The sequence below is a fragment of the Geotrypetes seraphini genome, chromosome 5 (genome assembly GCF_902459505.1).
Source record: "Geotrypetes seraphini chromosome 5, aGeoSer1.1, whole genome shotgun sequence".
Taxonomy (NCBI): domain Eukaryota; kingdom Metazoa; phylum Chordata; class Amphibia; order Gymnophiona; family Dermophiidae; genus Geotrypetes; species Geotrypetes seraphini.
This window is the reverse complement of record NC_047088.1, coordinates 97,552,264-97,569,078: the sequence shown is the minus strand read 5'-3', so window position 1 is coordinate 97,569,078 and position 16,815 is coordinate 97,552,264. Positions and strand designations below refer to the sequence as shown.

The following is a 16,815-nucleotide window of genomic DNA, read 5'->3' as shown; positions in this document are numbered from 1 at the left end:
AGAGAGTATCCTTCCAACTCGACCCAGACTGCCCTTCTTCTTCAGGAAGCTCAAGCTTTGCTTCAGCTTTGAGCTATCGAGCCCGTTCTTTGGCTCAACAGAACAAGGGTTTTTACTCCCGGTACTTCCTTGTTCCAAAGAAGACGGGCGATCTGTGTCCTATTTTGGATCTCAGGGTGCTCAACAAATTTCTACTCAGAGAAAAGTTTTGCAAGCTGACCCGGTATCCCCTCCTTGAGCAGAATGACTGGTTATGCTCTCTGGATCTCAAGGAGGCCTACACACATATTCCCATCCATCAGGCCTCCCGACCATACCTCAGATTTCGGGTGAGAAATCTTCATTTTCAATACAGAGTGCTCCATTTCGACCTGGCCTCGTCGCCCAGATTCTTCATCAAGTGTCTGGTGGTGGTGGCCGCTGCACTCAGGAACCATGGTCTGCAGGTATTTCCCTACCTGGACGACTGGCTCATCAAGGATTCCACGTCTCAGGGAGTTGTCCTCGTGACCCAACGAACTATCTGGTTCCTGCAGAGTCTGGGGTTCGAAATCGACTTTCCAAAATCCCATCTCCATCCTTCTCAGACTCTTCCATTCATCGGAGCTGTTCTGGATACTGTCCAACTTGGAGCGTTCCTTCCTCAACAACGTCTGGAAGCTCTTCTCCGTCTTTGTCATTTGGTGTCCTCTTGCCCGTCCATCTCGGCAAGACACATGGCCTCTTCTGGGTCACATGGCCTCTACAGTGCACGTGACTCCTTTTGCCATACTTCACCTCAGAATTCCTTAGTGGACCCTGGCATCTCAAGGGACGCAGGTTTCCGACCCTCTGACTCGACACATCCAGGTCACACCTGCACTGACACAATCACTTCGCTGGTGGATGCTCTCTTCCAATCTATCCAGAGGCTTACTTTTCACACGCCCCCTCATCAGAAGGTTCTCAGACCGATTCTTCAACTTACGCTTGGGGGGCTCATCTTGATGGTCTCCGTACTCAAGGCTATTGGACCAGTACGGATCGTCAGTGTCACATCAATCTCCTGGAACTCAGGGCGATTTTCAATGCTCTCAATGCTTTTCAGCATCTGCTTCATGACCGTGTAGTCCTCATTCGCATGGACAATCAAGTCGCCATGTATTATGTCAACAAGCAGGGAGGCACGGGATCTGCCTCTCTCTGTCAGGAAGCTCTGAAAGTTTGGGATTAGGCAATTCGCCACAACACCTTCCTCAAAGCTGTCTACATTCAGGGGGCGCAAAATGCCTTAGCAGACAACTTGAGTCGTCTTCTACAGCCTCACGAATGGACTCTCCATTCCATGCCCCTTCATCACATCTTCTCTCAGTGGGGAACGCCTCAAATAGACCTCTTTGCAGCCCCCCACAACTACAAACTGCCTCAGTTCTGCTCCAGGATCTACACTCCTCATCGCCTCGAGGCAGATGCTTTTCTTCTGGACTGGACAAATCTCTTTCTATATGCGTTGCCTCTAATTCAAAAGACGCTGGTCAAGCTGAAGTCCGACCACGTCACCATGATTCTAGTTGCTCCTCGGTGGCCCAGACAACCCTGGTACTCCCTTCTACTTCAACTCAGCAGCAGGGAGCCATACCTTCGACCGGTTTTTCCCTCTCTGCTTACGCAGCATCAGGGATCTCTGTTTCATCCCAACCTGCAGTCTCTACACCTGACAGCTTGGTTCCTCTCGACATAGCTCCTCTGCAGTTTTCTCAATCTGTGAGGGATGTTTTGAAGCTTCACGGAAGCCTACTACTAGACAATGCTATCACCAAAAATGGACTAGATTCTCTACTTGGTGTTTTTCTCATCATAAGGAACCTCAACTTTCCTCCTTATCTTCAGTTTTGGATTATCTGTTGCACTTTTCTCAGTCTGGTCTCAAGTCTACTTCGATCTGAGTCCATCTTAGTGCAATTGCTGCTTTCCATCAGCCTATTGAAGGGAAATCTATTTCTGCTCATCCTGTGGTTTCCAGATTCATGAAAGGACTTTTCAATGTCAATTCTCCTCTCAAACCGCCTCCAGTGGTTTGGGACCTCAATTGTTCTTGCTCAGCTGATGAAACCTCCATTTGAGCCAATTGTCAAGGCTCATCTGAAATATCTCACTTGGAAAGTGGTGTTTCTCATTGGCCTCACTTCTGCTCGGTGAGTCAGTGAGCTTCAAGGGTTGGTTGCGGATCCACTTTTCACCGTATTCCATCATGACAAGGTGGTTCTTCTCACTCATCCGAAATTCCTTCCTAAAGTAGTCTCGGAGTTTCATCTCAACCAATCTATTGTACTTCCAGTGTTTTTTCCAAAGCCTCATTCTCATCCTGGAGAATCAGCTCTTCATACTCTGGACTGTAAATGTGCTTTGGCATTCTACTTGGAACGCACCAAACCGCACAGAACTGCTCCTCAACTTTTTGTCTCCTTTGATCCGAACAAGTTGGGACGTCCTATCTCTAAGCGTATCATCTCCAATTGGATGGTGGCTTGTATCTCTTTCTGCTATGCCCAGGCTGGGTTTCCTCTTCACAGTAAAGTCACAGCCCATAAGATCAGAGCAATGGCAGCTTCTGTGGCTTTCTTCAGATCCACACCTATTGAGGAAATTTGTAAAGCTGCTACTTGGTCCTCGGTTCATACCTTCACTTCTCATTATTGTCTGGATACTTTCTCCAGACGGGATGGACAGTTTGGCCAAACAGTATTGCAAAATTTATTCTCCTAAGTTGCCAACTCTCCCACCATCCCACTTTGGTTAGCTTGGAGGTCACCCATTAGTGAGAATACCTGCCTGCTTTTCCTGGAATAAAGCACAGTTACTTACCGTAACAGGTGTTATCCAGGGACAGCAGGTAGCTATTCTCACATCCCACCCACCTCCCCGGGTTGGCTTCTCTGCTAGCTATCTGAACTGAGGAGACGCGCCCTGTGCTGGGTGGGAAGGCACTCGCGCATGTGCGGGCGACTCGAAACTTCGAGTTTCTTCAAGCAAGACTGCTTGTGAGGCATCTGCATTGGGACTCCATTGGATCACGTCACCCATTAGTGAGAATAGCTGCCTGCTGTCCCTGGATAACACCTGTCACGGTAAGTAACTGTGCTTTCTTAGCTGGGCTGCTCACGGAATTAGTCTCATAGAACACCTGTTGACTGAGGAGGGAGGTTTGAAACCCCTAAATGCTTTTGGGTATCGCTTGGGTGGCTGCTGGGTTGATACTTTCGCCTACTGTCAAGTTAAACACTATCTTCTCTCTCTTCCTCAGGAACGGATCGCACAGCCGATGGGGGAGCACTTTCGGGTTTTCTTTGAAGGGGTGGTGGTCTTGTTCAACTTCGGTGTCAGCATTGTACAGGGCCCTTTCAGAGTTTACTGGCCCCAAAGATGTGTCACGGATACAAGGGAGCTGGGGTCGTTACCTTCATATAGATCTTAGCCATTGGAATATTCTGTGTGCCCAGCAGGGGGTTCCTAGCTTGATCATGGGAGTGCTGTTTTGAGAGTGTTATGTTAGAGTGATATATAGGGCCTATTATACTCGGGTGCAATTGCATAAAATTGGGGGTATCGACTCGCCTATCTGTCTGAAATGTGGCTGGGATCCAAATACATTTGTTCATTCCTTTTGGGATTGTTGGACTGTACAAGTCTATTGGCAGTCTATAGTCCATTACTTACGGGGCTTATTTCTGAGTCCAATTGCGGGTAATGTAGAGCAATTGGTTCTGGACCTGCCTGGGGCCTTCCGTGGCCTTCCTAAAGGGTCCCCTATGGTATTGTAAGGTGTGTCTTCTTGCTTGCAAATGCATTTGCAATCCTGGACTGTTTCTGAGCCTCCCTCTTTTTGGAACTGGAGATCTTTGGTGCATAATTTGGCCACATGGGAGGCCTGAGAGGCGGTTGGTTGCCCTCGTCGCAAGCATAGTTTTCTGCTGGTTTGGGGAGTCTATTTGGCTTCCTTATCCTCTAGAGGACGTAGTCTCCCTTTGAATCCTCTTGCTTAGCTTTGTTGTGCAATGTGCTCGCTGCTGGGATTGGTCACTGCAGGCACCCTTTTTTTTTTTTTTCCCCTTTTGGGGAATCATTACTGTGGTTTCCAAGGGCCACAAGAGTACGGGCCTTTGGGATACAGGTCTTCATCGCAATTGGCTCCGACTGACAGGTCGCAAGTCAATCTGGACGTAAGTCGGCCTATACTAACTACAGTATTTTTTCACCCCTCCCCATGTATCTTTTCCCTGGTGGCCCAACGGTTAGGGGTAAAAAATAGTATGGGCTGAGATGGGGGAAACGCGTCATAAAGTCGAACCGTCGTAAATTGCATAGGTTGTAAGTCGACGGGGACCTGTATTAGAGACCTGTTGATCATCATCTGTATGTTTCTTTTGTGGGGGGGATTGTGTTAGGGGATTTTGCTAGCTGGGTAGGGTTGGGGAGGCAGGGGTGGGGTTTACTACTCTTGTTTTACCAAAGCACAAACCAAAACTGTTATATTGTTGGATGTTGGTTCTTTTGACTTTGCTCTATTCTTTGTTGTCTATTGTTTCATTCACAATAAAAAAAGATTTGAACATAAAATCTGGTGATTGCATAGGCTGTCTTTTAAGGTCCTGTAGATGGTTACACTTGGTTATTTTTGGTTACTTTTGTGTATGTCTCCTGCAGGTACCTCTAAATTAAACATTGTTTTCACGTGACACCATCTGCTATATTCAAGAAGAAGAAGAAGAAGGAAAATCAAAAAGAAGAGCAACAGCGGCGTGCATCCCCCTCCAAGCCAAGGCGCAAAAACCTTTTCCCACATTTAAAAAAAAAAAAGCAAATTAAAACCAAACAAAAAAATCTCCTAAAAGTTGACCCTGTGTTGTGTATACACACACTATTTTTTCCCTCTAAAAAGACATTTCTATTAATATTAAGAATTAGCTGAGTACATTTTTATTTATTTTTAATTTTTAAATATTTGTGGAAAAGGGAAGATATTTAAAAATACAAAATAGATTATGCAGAAGGGCATTGTTGCTAGCGATGAGAATATGAATCCCCAGGAACTGTGGCCGAGTCGTAAGAAGGAGAAATGTTACAAGAGTGAGACAGAGGGTCGGATCAGGACCAAATCAGGTATGAGGCTTGTGGGAAATAGGGTGGGATGGGATTTGAGGAGAGCTTCCTAGGCATGGAACTGCAAAAATCCTAGAGTGAAAACTTGTAAGAAAAAAAATATTATAGATAGATAGATATGTGTATTTTATATATGTATTATATTATATATATATACATAAATACACACACAAACACATATTAATTTATATATATATATATATTTTTTTTCCAAGTAAAAATTTCAAGGTGGTGGTTGTACAAATGTTGCACTGAACAATTGCAACATGATATTGCAGACCCTGCTCAGTCTTTGGTTTAACCTATTTGCTTCCCCACTGCTGAGGTCTTTCTCCAGTCCTGATAGCATTTCTGTCTATGTTGAGAGAGACTGGTGGAAAACAGGGAAGCATGGCCTTAGTGATGGCTTTTAAGGTCTTTCATGATATGAATCCAAATTACGGGGTTCTTTTACTAAGGCGTGCTAGCCGTTTTAGCGTACGCTAAAGGCTAACGCGTGCATTATATTTGCACTAAAATGGCTAGCGCTCCTTAGTGAAAATGTTGGAAAAGTTTACCCGTGCTCTGGAATTTACTCCCAGTGGGGCTATGTCTAACTCCAGACTGTCTCTACTTCAGGAAGCAGGTGAAAGCTTGGCTCTTTACCCAAGCCATTAATATATAGGGTGATTGATTATACACTCATTCTGCACCAGGACTAGCTCACCACATATACTAACTAAATTAATTCCTTTTACATTGTTTAACTGTATAAACAATTTGCCTTGAGTTTAGCCTCCCATTTGTTTAGTCCAAAGTACCCTGTACCTGGTCCCCATCTAATATCTGCATCTGACCCCTCTGCTTTAGGATAGAAAAGCATTAGTGACATATCTATGTTATTTGAATGCTTATTAGATGCTTCCTAAGTATTATATCGCTCTTATTTGAATTTCAGTGCTGTTAATGAGTATATTTTTGAAACTGTTTCATGGTAGCCGTATTATTTTCAATTTACAGATTTTAACTCTACCTCATTCATTATATATATGTTCGTATTTGGTCTTTCTACTACTGTCATGCTGTTGACAAAATTGTAAGTTTTATGCTGAATTATACCTACTATACATCGGCTTGTTTGTGTCTCTTCACAAAGGCGGTTAGTAAATCTCAATAAATAAATACTGAATAATGTCACAACTTCCCTTTATCCCCACTCAGCCATTCTATGCATTCAGCCCACCTTGATGCCCCCCAAGCTGCTACCACATCATATCCCCCTAATCCAGGGGTGTCAAAGTCGGTCCTTGAGGGCCGCTGTCCTGCCGGGTTTTCGGAATTTCTCCAGTGAATATGCATGAGATCTGTTTGCATGCACTGCTTTCATTGCATGCTATTCTCATGCATATTCATTGGGGAAATCCTGAAAACCCGACTGGATTGCGGACCTCGAGGACCGACTTTGACACATGTGCCCTAATCAATTTGGTGTGTGAATGGTATACAGTAGTGAGTTTTTAGGGATTCAGCTGATGGTTCTCCTAAATTAAATAATGTAGCACTTGATTTTAGTACCTAGAAATATACTAATATATCTCATTTATTTATTTAAAAACACTTTTATCCCGCATATACAAACAATCTATGCGGGTGACAGAAGTGCATGTACAAATCAATAAACAAACATAAAATAACACAATTTCTTTAAAATAAAAGCTAAAATCGTATATAAAAAAGCAAAAGCTAATGATTCAGCTCATTTGAATAGATTTGAATGGGAAGTTCTCAGACTGGGAGAAAGTGACTAGTGGTGTGCCCCAGGGCTCGGTTCTTGGGCCGATCCTATTTAATATTTACATCAATGACCTGGAAGAAGGAGTATCCAGTGAGATCATTAAATTTGCAGACGACACAAAGCTATGCCGGGCAATCAGATCGCAGGAGGATAGCGAGGAACTCCAGAGCGACTTGTATCAGTTAGAGAAATGGGCAGAGCAATGGCAGATGAAGTTCAACGTGGAGAAATGCAAAGTAATGCATTTAGGTAGTAAGAATAAGGAACACGAGTATAGAATGTCAGGCGCAACTCTGGGTAAGAGCAAACAAGAAAAGGACCTGGGTGTACTGATAGATAGGACCCTGAAGCCGTCGGCACAATGCGCGGCAGCGGCAAAGAAAGCAAACAGAATGTTGGGCATGATAAAGAAAGGAATCACGAGTAGATCGGAGAAAGTCATAATGCCGCTTTATAGGGCAATGGTCAGACCACACTTGGAATACTGTGTCCAACATTGGTCTCCCAACCTAAAGAAGGATATAAAACTGCTTGAGAGGGTGCAGAGACGAGCAACGAAGCTAATAAGAGGTATGGAGAACTTGGAATATGAGGAACGACTCAAGAAACTGGGACTGTTGTCCCTTGAGAAGAGGAGGCTGCGAGGGGACATGATCGAGACGTTCAAAATGCTGAAAGGCATCGATAAAATAGAGCAGGAAAATAAATTATTTACATTGTCCAACGTGACACGGACAAGAGGACATGGTTTGAAGCTAAGGGGGGACAAGTCCAGGACAAATGCCAGGAAGTTCTGCTTTACACAGCGAGTGGTAGACGCCTGGAATGCTCTCCCAAAGGAGGTTATTAAGGAATCCACTGTGCTAGGATTCAAAAGCAAATTAGATGCACATCTCCTTACGAGAGGCATAGAGGGATATGGGTGACTAAAAGTACATCAGGTGTATACCTGACTGGGCCTCCGCGTGTGCGGATCGCCGGACTCGATGGACCATGGGTCTGATCCGGAGATGGCAGTTCTTATGTTCTTATGGCGAGGACTGGCCTACAGAGTATCCAAAGGTTGGACATGACTGAATGGATAGTAATAGTAGTAGTCCATTTCCCCACATCCTCTCTGATACCCCTGATTTCCTCTTCTACACATCTTATAAATCTGCACAGGTATGTACCAAAAACACAGCATCTTATAGCCATTTTCAACCAAATTGGTGGCAATCAAAACCTAGAGTTGCATACAAAAAATTATCTTTCATTCTTTCTCTTCATAGTGCTGACCTAACTCTTGTTTCACTGAAATATACCACAATGGGAACAAGTCTATTTAATCACTCAATTAACAAAACAAAAAGACTTGTATGATTGATTATCTAAAATCGTTATTCTATCTTTAAGCTACTGTGCTCTCAGATGCCTGCGCTGAAAAATCATGAACGATTGTCTCTTCAGCTTGTGCAGGAAAGGGGTATCTTTCATTGAGCTCAGTGCCTCTATTGTTATAAAAAAAAGTGCTAGTGCTTTGTGCAAAAAACTATTATAAAGTGCTTTAGTACAAATCAAATGACTGAACCGGCACTTATCTTGTAGTGACTTTAACGCCAGTGTCATTGTTGTAGCAATATGAAGCTCTTAATGCCCAACGGGGACCCGTTTCACCTATTATCGGCTTCCTCAGGGGTCTACATTATAATATGCAGCTACACTCCAGTTTATAAGGATTAGCCCTATGTAACAACCTTCTCATCTCTGTGGGCATTAGTCAGGGAATTGCTCTCAAAGGGTATCCCTTACCAGGTGCTGCTCTATTATTCCAGGACAAGCAGGTAGCATATTTTCACAGATGGGTGACATCCATGGAGCCCTGGTATAAACAGTGCAAAAGTGTACTGTCACATTACTTTAGAAGTCTCGAGACTGCCCATACTGAGCATGTGCGAATGCCTTCCCGCCTGATGTTGACTCACTGGTCCATCAGTTCTTAGTTTTCCACTGAACTAAGAAATTTTATTTTGGGATTCTCTCCAAGTGCATGAATTTTTTGTCTTTTTTTTTTTTGCCTTCCCATCATTTAAATTTCTTATTTTCTTTGTGTTTTTATTCCCTGTCATTTTTTCCTTTAACTTTACGTTTTTCAGGCCTGTTTTCAGATTCTTGCCCACTTGACATCAGTACAATTGAGTCCTTCGACCTCTCTGCGGCTATTTTTCCATTGATGTCTAAATCTTCAACTGGCTTCAAAAAGTGTACTTGGTGCAGTAGGATCATCTCAGTCACCTACCCACACAACTGGTGTCTCCAGTGCCTTAGTCCTGAACATCGAGTAGACTCTTGTGTCCACTGCTCCAAGGTATAGAATCGTTTATTGAAGTCTTAACTTTTACAGCAGGAAAAGTTATTTGGGGCCACCCGGTGCATCGACAATGTCGACCCCATCAGAAGTTGAAAAACACCATTCTCCAACTGCATTGACATTGACACCAACGTCGGTGTCCTTCTCCATGTTGGCTTCTGCAGTACCACCAGCTTCATTACCCCCTAAAAAGGCTAAGAAGCATTCTCATGCCTCACCTACTAGAAACACATTGGCATCTTCTCAAGCATCGATTCAATACACGTCAAACACTGACACAAGCTGTTCTCCATTTCTGCAGTTGGTGTCCCCTTGGAGGCATGTCTGTTTATTAGAGTCCCCAATGCCTCAATGCCCTACAGCACCAACCGTACCAGCAACACCTGCAGTACCAGTGCAGTCCATCCAGGACCAAATAAAGGAGCTGTTTCAAAGGGAGTTGGCAGTTATTCTACAGTCACAGGTAGCCCAAGTTCCTCCCTCGGCTGCGTTGGCACCAGCCCAGCCTGAGCATCACTCTACGAGGCCTTCAGGTACCAGGTCATGTTCAGCTCATCACCATTGTACAACTAGATCCAGTAACTCTTCCAGATCTATATCAAATCTGAACCAGGGTAGAGATAGAAGCTCCTGTCATCGTTCGGCCCGACATCAGAGTTGCCGATTCTCTCGGTGATGTCACGCTTCGACAGACCATTGCTCCAGACCTACCCCATCTCCAGGCATCGAATAATTCAATTCAGACCTTTGACCAAGAGCTGTTTGCTCCAGAGTCTTTCACATCCCATCCCACAGCATCATTGGATCCCTCTCCTCCACCACCTAGAAGGAGGTCACCCATCACCTGAGAACCTGTCTTTTACGAAAGTCAATTGTCAGAAGGAACAAGCTCTGCCAGTCAGAATGGAATCTGAATCTGAACTGAGAGCTGAGCTGTTTGATGTCTTAAACTTTGAGCAAATTCCCAAGGATTGTTTAAAATTTGCATTCCACAACTTAATGATGGAAGCAATGTTTAAAAATTGAGAAACACCTCTATTCATCCCTGTAACACCCAGGAAATTAGACTCTTATTTATTTATTTTTTTTTAAACATTTTGTAGCCCGCATATCAAACATCTATGCAGACTCCCTTTTATAGAGTCCAATCATGCCCAGGGTTTGACAATCCTCAAGTATAGCATCACTCCCTACTGGTGGAATCTGCTCTTAAAAAGCCCTCCAGCACCAGGACCTTTGCCAGCACTCCACCAGGAAGAGAAGGCCATACCAGATTCGGTCGCAGGTTATATCAGAATACAATGCTAACTAGTTGCATTCTCAGTTATAATTTCTACATGACATTTTACTTCAAGCAACTGGTTCAACAACTGTCGCGTTATGAGCAGTATATTCTAGGAGATCAGGTAGAAGAATTTCTGAAAAACACCTATTAACCTCTGGAGACTAGAAAGTTCATGGCCCAGTCTGTTTTTAATGCCTTTTATGTCGCCTCTAAGGCATCAACATTATCTATTGCTATGCACCGACAGGCATGGTTATGAGTGTCTGGCCTAGATTCTAATGTCCAGCACCGTCTAGCATACATTCTCTGTATTGGTGATGAACTCTTTGGAGACAAAATTGAAGAAGCCATACAAAAAAAATTACCAGGCATGAGCAAAGCATGACCACTTATCTACTAAATCATCAAAACCTCAGTCTCTTAGGTGTTGCTATAACCCTAGATACTAGTCAGCACCCTGCAAATGGTGCTACACTCAGCCAGCTTCTACCTCCAGGGCTCCTCCACAGAAGCACCCCAGACAGCAGTGTTAGAAGCCTCAAACACAACCTCAACAGAAGTCAACTCAGTCCTTTTGACTCGCTCATCCAGAGCTTAGCCACCGTTCTTCTATCCCAACCTCCTCACCCCATCGGAGGCTGATTAACCCATTACCACCATCGTTGGACTCTCATTACATCCAACAACTAGGTTTTATAAGTCATAAAGGAAAGTTATGCCATCCGTCTGCAAGAGAACCTCCAAATCTTCCAAGAGAGTACTCTTTCACATCACAACAGACCTCCCTTCTTCAACAAGTTTCAAGTTTATTAGGATTTTATATACCGCCTATCAAGGTTATCTAAGCGGTTTTTACAATCAGGTACTCAAGCATTTTCCCTCTCTGTCCCGGTGGGCTCACAATCTATCTAACGTACCTGGGGCTATGGAGGATTAAGTGACTTGCCCAGGGTCACAAGGAGCAGCACGGGCTCAAGAGCTCTTGGCCCTCCTGAAACAATGCCATCGAACCAGCAGAGGGGCCTGGAATTTTACTCCAAATATTTCCTTATACTGAAGAAGAATGGAGGCTGAGCCCGATTTCTTGATCTCTGAGCTCTCAACAAATATTTAGTCAAAGAGAACATAAGAATTGCCATCTCCGGATCAGACCTTGGGTCCATCAAGTCCGGTGATCCGCACATGCGGAGGCCCCGCCAGGTGTACCCTGGCATAGTTTTAGTCCCCAAATCACTGTATGCTTCTCAAGGGAGATGTGCATCTAATTTATCCTTACCCGTATCACTCTATGCCACTCTTAAGGAGATGTGCATCTAGTTTATCCTTACATTCTAGAACGGTGGATTCTGCAATTACTTCCTCTGGGAGAGCATTCCAGGTGTCCACCACTCGCTGCGTGAAACAGAACTTCCTGATATTTGTCCTGGACCTGTCCCCCCTCAGCTTCAGTCTATGTCCTCTTATCCGTGTCACACTGGACATTGTAAATAACTGCTTTCCCTGCTCCATTTTGTTGAATTCTTTCAGTATTTTGAAAGTCTCGATCAGATCCCCTCGCAGTCTCCTCTTCTCAAGGGAGAACAACCCCAGTCTCCTAAGTCGTTCTTCGTAGTCCAGGTTCTCCATACCTTTCACTAGCTTCGTTGCTCATCTCTGCACCCTCTCTAGCAGTTTTATATCCTTCTTTAGATATGGAGACCAATGCTGGACGCAGTATTCCAGGTGCGGTCTGACCATGTCTCTATAGAGTGGTATTATAACTTTCTCTGATCTACTCGTAATTCCCTTCTTTATCATGCCTAGCATTCTATTTGCTTTCTTTGCTGCTGCCGCACATTGCGCCAATGGTTTCAGGGTCCTATCTATCAGTACATCCAGGTCCTTTTCCTGTTCGGTCTTTCCCAGAGTTACATCTGACATACTATACTTGTGATCTTTATTTTTTCTTCCTAAATGCATCACTTTGCATTTTTCCACATTAAAATTCATCTGCCATTTATCTGCCCACTTCTCCAATGATTCAAGTCGCTCTGGAGTTCCTCGCTGTCCTTCTGCGATCTGATTGCCCAGCATAGCTTTGTGTCATCTGCAAACTTAATGAAAGTTTCACATTCTCTCTCTAGGCACTTTGTACCCCCTTCTAGAGAAGAACAACTGGCTTTGCTCTCTGGATCTCAAGGAAGTATAGACACATCCCTATTCTTCCAGCCGCAGAAAGTATATTTGATTTTCAAATAGGGACACATCATCTCCAATATAGGGTGCTACCCTTTGGCCTAGCATAAGCGCACACAGTCTTCACAAAGTGTTTAGCTGTAGTGGCTGGAACACTCCGCTCTTATGGCTTTTATGTATTCCCTTATCTGGACAATTGGTTGATTAAAACCTCAAGCGGCTCAATCGGCAATAAACTCAACCATACGTCTTCTAGAGCTTTTGGGATTTGCAGTTGACTACCAGAAATCCCACCTCCTACCATCTCAGAACCTGGAATTTGTTGGAATGCTGCTAGATACGACTCAGTCTCGTGTTTAACATCTCCAACAGAGACTAGATACTTGCTTGCAGAGGTGAATCAGAGTATCTACTTTCCAAACCATCACAGCACATCAAATGATACGACTCTTGGAACACATGGCCTAGACAGACCATGTTACCCCATTTGCCCATCTTTATCTCAGAGATATTAAATAGACTCTTTCCTCTCAGTGGTCTCAAGCCACAGATCCACTATCCTATCAACTCCAGGGTCAACTCTTTACTTCATCAATCTCTCTATGGTGGTGGCTAAACCCAACAAACCTATCCAGAGGCCTTCTGTTCCATGTACCTCAATTTGAAAAGATATTAACCATAGATGCATCCTTGTATGAGTAGAGAGTTCACCTAGATGGTCTTCACACTCAAGGCATTTGGACTGTTCAAGAAAAATCTTTTCACATCAATCTCCTAGAACAATGACCAATTCGAAGAGCGCTGCCCACATTTTCAAGTACTAATCTGCACAGACAATCAAGTCGCCATGTATTACATAAACAAGGAGGCACAGGCTCTCTCCACCTTTGCCAGGAAGTGACAAAGATTTGAAATTGGGCTGTTCCACAAAAGATCTTTCTCAAAGCTGTCTTATCAGACAAGCAGAACACACTAGTGGACAGACAGCAGATTTTTTTCAACCTTACGATGGTCACTCAGCTCAGCGATTGTACATCAAATCTTCTTAGCATGGGGAACCCCTCAAATAGATCTTTTTGCATCTCCTGTCAATCACAAACTTCCACACTTCTGCTCCAGACTACACTCGCCTCATCTAGAATCTGACGCATTTCTGTTCGATTGGGCGAACAAATTTCTGTACGTGTTTCCTCTGATAGGAAAAACTCTGTTCAAATTTGGACAAGAGCCAGCCACTATGATTCTCAAAGCTCCAAGGTGACTGAGACAACCCTGGCTCCCGCCACTACTAAAACTCAGTGTCAAGGAACCCATTCCAATGTAGATTTTCCCAATTCTTCTGACTCAAAACAAGGGGTCCCTCCTCCACCCCAGTCTATGTTCTCTAGCTCTCATAATCTCTCTCCCAGTGGATAGATCAATTCCATAAATCTGATCCCGTATCAACTATAATAGACACTTCCAGAAAACTGTCCACATAACTCTTGTTATTTCAAGTGGATCCGATTTATTCTTTGGTGTAACCAATGAACCTGACTTCTAGATATGTGTCCTCTGTCCTCAGTGCTGGATTACCTCTTACATTTCTCCAACTCTGGCCTAAAGGCCACTTCAGCAAGGGTGCACCTCAGTACTATCAGTGCTTTTCACATACTTCTGAATGATAAACCTCTGGCTACATACCCATTAGTTTCCAGGTTCCTGAAGGGCCTCCTATACCCCAAACCCCCCAATCAAACCTCCACCAGTTGCTTTGGACCTTAACATTGTACTTTCCACTTTAATGAAACCACCATTTGCACCTCTTGTATCTTCATCTTTCAAGATCCTCACATGGAAAGTAGTCTTCTTAATCTGCATAACTTCAGCATGCCGAGTCGGTGAACGCCAAGCACTTGTTGCAGATCTGCTTTATATAACATTCTTTCATGATAGTTGTCCTGCATACTCATCCCAAATTCCTACCAAAATAGTTTCAGAATTCCATTGCAACCAGTCTATAGTTCTTCCAGTCTTCTTCCCAAGCCAACATTCCCATCCTGGTGAAACTGCACTCCACACATTGGACTGTAAATGTGCTTTAGCTTATTACCTGGATCGGACCAAGCCTCATAGAATTTCAGCTCAGTTATTCCTCTCATTTAATCCGAACAGATTTGGGAGCTCCTATAACCAAGAGAACAATCTCTTAAGTGGTTGGCAGACTGTATCTCCTAGTGCTATGCTCGGGCTGGGCTACCACAGGAGGGTTGTGTTATGGCACATAAAGTTAGAGCACTGGCAGCTGCAGTAGCTTTTCTCTGTTCCACTCCTATTGAGGAAATTTGTAAAGCAGCCACTTAGTCCTCAATTTGTACTTTCATATCCCATTACTGTCTGGAGATTCATTCCAGATGGGATCATTGGTTCGGCCAAGCAGTTCTACATAATTTATTTTGTTTAGATGCCAACTTCCCTCCATCCCTTTCTTAGTAGCTAGGGAGTCCCATCTATGAGCATATGCTGCTTGTTTGTCCTGGGATAAAATGCAATTACTTACCTGTAACAGGTGTTATCCAGGGACAGCAGGCAGATATTCTCACAACCCTCCTACCTCCCCTAGTTGGCTTATTAGCTTTTTTTTTTTTTTTTTACTGAACTGATGGTCCTTTGAGCTGACGAGCGAGAAGGCACTCGCACATGTGAGGTATGGGCGGTCTCTAGATTTCTAAAGAAGTTAGTGTCAGTACATTTTTGTACGGTCTGTACCAGGGCTCCGTGGAAGATGTCACCCAACCTGTGAGAATATCTGCCTGCTGTCCCTGGATAACACCTGTTATAGGTAAATAACTATGCTTTCTTGTTGCACTGCTCTAGAATATATTTGAAAATTAGGAACTGCCATAAACCCCACCCCCACCAATTCTTAGGCCGAAATAACATCTCTCTCTAGCCAAAGTGGCTTGCATCTCCAAATACAGTGATGCCTTGGAATCCGAACTTAATCCGTTCCAAACCCCAGTTCGAGTTCCAAGACAATTTTTCCCATTGAAAATAATAGAAAATGGATTAATCCGTTCCTTGGTCCCACAAACTCAAATTTTAACAGTAAATACAGTATTTCACAACAAACTTCTGTTGCAGGATCTTTCAAAATTTACAGTTGCTCTCATCTCCGTGATAAATATTGGAGGAATAAAATTTACGAGGAATGCAAGTTAGCTGCTGATGGCCATTAGTGTTTTAGTAAAAACAAAAATCTCTGCATGTTTTTTCTCTTCTACTTGCCGCCTTTCAGCCCCTCCCGCTTCTTGACAGCTTCACACTTGGCTTTTTGTTCATTTACTTGCCTCTCGCCGTCTAGCTCCGATATTCTCTTCTGCATGTCAGATTTGCCGTGCTCATCCTGCAAGGCCTTCCTTGGGCCAAATTCTCTGCTGCTCTCATAAAGGGCTGCAATGGTCATTGTGGATCTTGTTTCTCACTCGCAACCGAAGCACGCCTTGCTCCGGATCAGCTCATCAAAGCACTGGGAATAAAGTTCCCTGCGCACAGGGGGCAGGATTACATTTACAATTTCTTCAGGCCTCCTAGAGAATGGGTTAAAGGGAATCGGCTCTGGAGCCAGCAGGTTTCCAGCACACCAAGCACCGGTATGGATGCAGTGCATTTGCAGGAGCAGCTGGATATCAAACTGCAGCAAAGGCAGGCTTGAGAGACGGGGATTTGTATGTTCTGTGCGCGGGGAGCTTTACTCCCAGTGCTTCGATGAACTGATTAGGGAGGTTATCATTAACTGCGCGGAGCGAGGCTTGGGGGGGGGGTACCGCACCAGATACAACAGGCTGTTGCGGACTCACTTTCAAAGGCCTGATCTCTGCGAGCGGTTCAGCAGCCATGATCCTGCCTGCAGACTCCCTGCTAAAGAATGACAACCCTCATGCTCATCAGCCACAACATGGACAGGAAGTCCCCCTCCCCATTTTCTTTAAAAAAAAAAATCTTCAGGGGGCACTGTGTTACGAGTGATTTCCTGCTCTCGTTGGCTAAATTGGACGTCGGTCAAGGAGCAACCGTTTCCCATAGGATCAAAGTATAGTACACTGGATTTTA

General features: G+C 44.1%; 1 protein-coding gene across 1 annotated transcript in view; it reads left to right on the top strand.

Annotated features, from left to right (window-relative positions):
- LOC117361193 overlaps window positions 1-16,815 on the top strand; it is a 48,099-nt gene that overhangs the window by 17,590 nt on the left and 13,694 nt on the right. Inside the window, exon 2 of the mRNA XM_033946200.1 lies at window positions 4,684-5,139. Within this exon, the coding sequence (XP_033802091.1) occupies window positions 5,022-5,139 (118 nt within the window). The 5' untranslated portion in view covers window positions 4,684-5,021. The remainder of the gene's footprint in view (window positions 1-4,683; window positions 5,140-16,815) is intronic.